This window comes from Lycium barbarum, chromosome 9 (assembly GCF_019175385.1).
Source record: "Lycium barbarum isolate Lr01 chromosome 9, ASM1917538v2, whole genome shotgun sequence".
Lineage (NCBI taxonomy): Eukaryota > Viridiplantae > Streptophyta > Magnoliopsida > Solanales > Solanaceae > Lycium > Lycium barbarum.
This window is the reverse complement of record NC_083345.1, coordinates 25,328,076-25,333,337: the sequence shown is the minus strand read 5'-3', so window position 1 is coordinate 25,333,337 and position 5,262 is coordinate 25,328,076. Positions and strand designations below refer to the sequence as shown.

Here is a 5,262-nt window from a genome sequence, read left to right as displayed (position 1 = left end):
TCAAGTTTTGATGGCTCTATTGGTTATGTTCTAATTAGCATCAGTACTATTGTTGTATCTCAAACAAAGAGTACGTCAATTTACAGTGGCAAAAATTGGAGAGTTACAACCAATTACCAAAGACGTTATGCATCCGAAAGCCACAAAGTAAGGAATTTTTTAAAATATTACACCCTTTGATCAATTTTGTCTGTTGTTTAAGTATTTGACACCTTCATTGAGAAGAAATCATTTACGTGCATTGACACATATAAGATGTATTTAACTAATTATATCTTCCTTATCAGTAATTAGTGATCACATGCCTTCTTGGAGCAGTAACGTTGAAATTGGGAAAAGACATCAATACTTTTTTGATTTTTAAACTAATAAATATTTTGATCAAAATATTGTTGACTAAAAGTCTAAAATGACAGATAAAAAGGACGAAATGAGTACGAACTCCTGCAGATATGATAATTTTGTTTCTATCATGACATGTTCTTATTAATTACAAAATGACCTACTTGAATCATGTGTCAAAAGAAATTCAAATTCTCCGTTTCAGAATTAATGTCAATGTTTGACACTAGTTTATCCCAGATTATATATGTAAGTCAATTAAGAATACCGTGGTATTTAGAAATAATGTGAAGCTTGAAGGGGGTATATGTAGGAATTTATAAACATCAAAATCTCCTAAATATTTGGATTTGGATATTTCTTTATTTTAGTTTACTATTTTTACCTTTTAGTATTTGACTATATATAGAACGGAAAAGGGTCAAATATACCCCTGTGCTATCGAAAAAGGGTTAAATATACCCCTTGTTATACTTTAGGTCCAATTATACCCTTACAGTTATACTTTAGGCACAAATATACCCCTCCACCGTTAAAGTTGACGAAGGTTAATATTTTTAATGAAGAAAATGGCATGTGGCATGCCACCTCATTGTCCAAATCCAATTTTAACCCTCCCTCCTTCCATGTCATCTTTCACCATTTGCACCTCCCCTCCACCACTACTATACTATACCCACCACCATTTTCTCCTCCACCACTACTACACCACTATACCCATCACCATTTTCACAAACTCGAAAGGTGGAAGAAATCAAAATGCTTCAAATGACATCCCAATTAACTATTTCATAGATGTACATATTTTAGTTTTCAAAATTAGCTATATAAACAGGATTATAAAATGGTCAACTCGGCCGCAACTGACAAGTGTTACATAATCATACCATTTATAACAAGGATGAATCTAAATAATGTATAGATAAGTCATCCAACACAGATATCCTACTGTCAAAGGAAAAATTTATTTTAATCAGTGAAAATTATTGTAAAGAAATTTGACTTTGGAAGGCGCGTAAGATATTAGAAGTTGTCATATTATGTCTTTCGACTAAGAGAAGCGAACTTGATTATAACAGTGTTGAAAGGGTGGTTGATCCTAATATTCATAATAATATTTATTTAACAAGGTGAAAAAGACATAGCGCTTTAGCTATATAAAACTGCTTATACATCTAATTTTGAAAAACTAAAATATGTACATCTATGAAGCAGTTAATTGGGATGTCATTTGAAGCATTTTGATTTCTTCCACCTTTCGAATTTGTGAAAATGGTGGTGGATATAGTGGTGTAGTGGTGGTGGGTATAGTGGTGTAGCAGTGGTGGAGGGAAATGGTGGTGGGTATAGTATAGTAGTGGTGGAGGGGAAGTGCAAATGGTGAAAGATGACATGAAAGGAGGGAGGGTTAAAATTGGATTTGGACAATGAGGTGGCATGCCACATGCCATTTTCTTCATTAAAAATATTAACCTTGGTCAACTTTAACGGTGGAGGGGTATATTTGCGCCTAAAATATAACTATAGAGGTATAATTGAACCTAAAGTATAACAAAGAATATATTGAAACTTTTTTCGATAGTAGAGGGGTATATTTGGCCCTTGAATGTGTGAAATGATCTAACGGATCATTTTATATTTAGGAGGAAAAAAAAAAAAAAAACCCTAAAAGTGGGGAAGGAATATGCTTGCAAAGATCCCCAGGTGATTGCATATAAATATATTCATCACCCTTAATCCTCTCTTCATCCCCTCTTAAACCCTTTTTCTCTTCTCCTTAATTAATAATTACAGTCTCTCTTGCTTCTCATTCCAATATCTATTTGCAGCATAGCAGGTTCGTATCTCTTTTTTTTTTTTTTTCTCCGTTGTGCATATATAACCGCTGTGTGATACTCCTTCAATTGATGTATAGTATATATGCATGTCTGTATGCATTAGAGTCTAAATATGTGTACATCAAGATGATTTTTTTTTTTTAGCATAAAAGAGAAAGAAGAATGACGGCATATTTCAACGTTTCTTAATGGAAGCGTGCCGTGATTCTTAAAATTATCAAGATACTTTCTCCATTCCAATATAGTAAATGAATTTCTGTCAATTTTTTTATGGTAAAAATGAATGAATTTTTAAAGCTAAAAAATGGAATATTGATTTTTTTTTTCAAAATTAATCCTCTATTTAATGTCTTTTAAAATTTTCAACATTGACTATCACTTGTTTTAAAAAAGTTTGGGAGAAATAAAATGGTAATAGTGACAAAATACCCTTTGTCTTTAATTAACATTTTTAAGGGATATGCCACATTCCAAATATTGATTTATTTTGGAACGGAGGGAGTAATAATTTATTGCTGTACTGTTTATTGAAAACGTCATCTAGGGTGCACGAATTGTTTATTTGTTAGGAAATCATCTCAGTGGCCAATTTGCCATATTAAAAGAACTGGTATAAATATGTTTAGACGAGGGGTATATATTTTGCTTTGAATTAAGTTATATATGATCGGCCCCACTAAATGGACTTATTGTTTGCTACACTTTTGTGCCAGATCTTACTGACATTCTTGTCAATATGCACGGTCTTGTCTTGTTTTTTTTCCTTTTTCTTTTTTGTTGGGTATTCAGATAGAACAAACGTGAAAACGTGACTAAGCATATCAATCATGAATTTAGTAATAAGATAATTCAATAAATCCTAGGATTGCTACAAAATATTTCAAAATAAGTTATATTGAAATCCATTAATTCAGATAGAGCAAACTTTTCCTCCTTTCTTTCTTTTTTATTTTTTGGGTTATAAAAGCTGTTTGTTGTTCTAAATGTTGTGACTGCTGATCTTTTGGCAGAGTCAAAAGACAAAAGAAGTTCCAATTTGTTCCCGATAACTATTGGGATATGCTAAATATAATTGTTTTGATACGCAGATAGATTATTTTAGAAGAGGAGAGTGCAGGAAGAGAAGAAGTAGAAAATGGCGGGGGATATGAAGGTTTTAAATGCGCTTGATTCGGCCAAAACACAATGGTATCACTTCACGGCAATCGTAATAGCTGGCATGGGATTTTTCACTGATGCCTACGATCTATTCTGCATCTCTCTTGTTACTAAGTTGCTTGGCCGCATTTACTACCATGTGGATGGCTCTCCAAAGCCTGGTTCACTACCACCCAATGTCTCGGCTGCTGTCAATGGTGTCGCCTTCTGTGGTACCCTTGCGGGGCAACTCTTCTTTGGCTGGCTTGGTGACAAAATGGGCAGGAAGAAAGTCTATGGCATGACCCTTATGCTCATGTGTCTCTGTTCCGTTGCTTCAGGACTTTCTTTTGGTAGGGAGCCTAAGACCGTCTTGGCCACCCTCTGCTTCTTTCGCTTCTGGCTTGGTTTTGGAATTGGTGGTGATTACCCACTCTCTGCTACTATTATGTCTGAATATGCCAACAAAAAGACTAGGGGGGCCTTCATTGCTGCTGTTTTCGCTATGCAAGGATTTGGGATCCTAGCCGGTGGTATCTTTGCCATCATTATTTCTGCTGCATTCCAGGCTAGTTTCAAGGCGCCAACATATGAAGAGGATGCGCTTGGTTCAACAGTTCCTCAAGCAGATTACGTGTGGAGGATCATATTGATGGTTGGGGCGCTTCCTGCTCTTCTCACCTACTACTGGAGGTTGAAGATGCCTGAAACTGCTCGTTACACTGCTCTCGTTGCCAAGAATATTCAGCAGGCCACAGCAGATATGGAAAAGGTTATGCACGTTGACATTGGGACAGAGAAAAAGGAGCCTGCAATTTCTTCTACCACTGTTATAAAGTCCAGCAATGAATTTGGCTTGTTCACGAAACAATTTGTTAGTCGACATGGACTACACTTGCTTGGCACAACCAGCACATGGTTTCTTCTTGACATTGCATACTACAGCCAAAATTTGTTCCAAAAGGACATCTTCAGTGCTGTTGGATGGATTCCTGCTGCCAAGACTATGAATGCAATTGAAGAGGTTTACAAAATTGCAAGGGCGCAAACTTTTATCGCTCTCTGCAGTACTGTGCCTGGCTACTGGTTCACGGTGTTCCTCATTGACAGGATTGGCAGGTTTACTATTCAATTGCTTGGTTTCTCAATGATGACAATATTCATGTTTGCTCTGGCCATTCCTTACGACCACTGGACTCACCCTGGCAACCATATCGGGTTCGTGGTCCTGTATTCACTGACCTTCTTCTTTGCCAACTTTGGGCCCAACGCCACCACATTTGTGGTGCCAGCTGAGATTTTCCCTGCTAGATTGCGCTCGACTTGCCATGGAATATCAGCTGCATCTGGGAAGTTAGGGGCAATGGTGGGTGCATTTGGGTTCCTGTATTTGGCTCAGCCACAAGACAAGACCAAGGCTGATGCAGGGTATCCTGCTGGAATTGGGGTCAGGAATTCACTGATTGTCCTTGGCGTAGTCAACCTTCTGGGAACATTTTTCACATTTTTGGTTCCAGAATCTAACGGAAAGTCTCTGGAAGAGATGTCAAGGGAAAATGATGACTCAACTGAGGCAGAAGCAGAAGAGGAGAATCATTCATCCGATAACAGGACAGTTCCTGTGTAAAATTAGTGACTCGTTTCATTTCTTTCCTTTTCATCCTTTATATGTTCTGCAAAGGTTCCAGCAAGGATGATAAGGGCTTTGATCTTTCGAGTAATACTATGGTTTCTTTAGATTGCAGCAACTAGAGTTCCATATGTCATATGTGTACTATGTTTTGTGTCATATGTACTCCATAATTGGAGTATATTGGATGCAGTATACAAGTTTCTACTATTACTATAAGCCTCCATCTCCATCATTGTAGGATTTGATAAACAAATTTTGAAAAAAATATGATTCAGAGCTAAAGATTGAAGAACTTGGTGCAGGCACAAGTAT

The 5,262-nt window shown here is 36.6% G+C and overlaps 1 protein-coding gene across 1 annotated transcript; it reads left to right on the top strand.

Annotated features, from left to right (window-relative positions):
* Positions 1-1,918: 1,918 nt before the first annotated feature.
* Positions 1,919-5,157, top strand: LOC132610865 (probable inorganic phosphate transporter 1-7). Its single transcript, XM_060325263.1, has 2 exons — positions 1,919-2,179; positions 3,269-5,157. The coding sequence occupies exon 2, from the start codon at positions 3,316-3,318 to the stop codon at positions 4,942-4,944; it is 1,629 nt and encodes a 542-aa protein (XP_060181246.1). The 5' UTR covers positions 1,919-2,179; positions 3,269-3,315; the 3' UTR covers positions 4,945-5,157.
* The last annotated feature ends 105 nt before the right edge of the window (positions 5,158-5,262 follow it).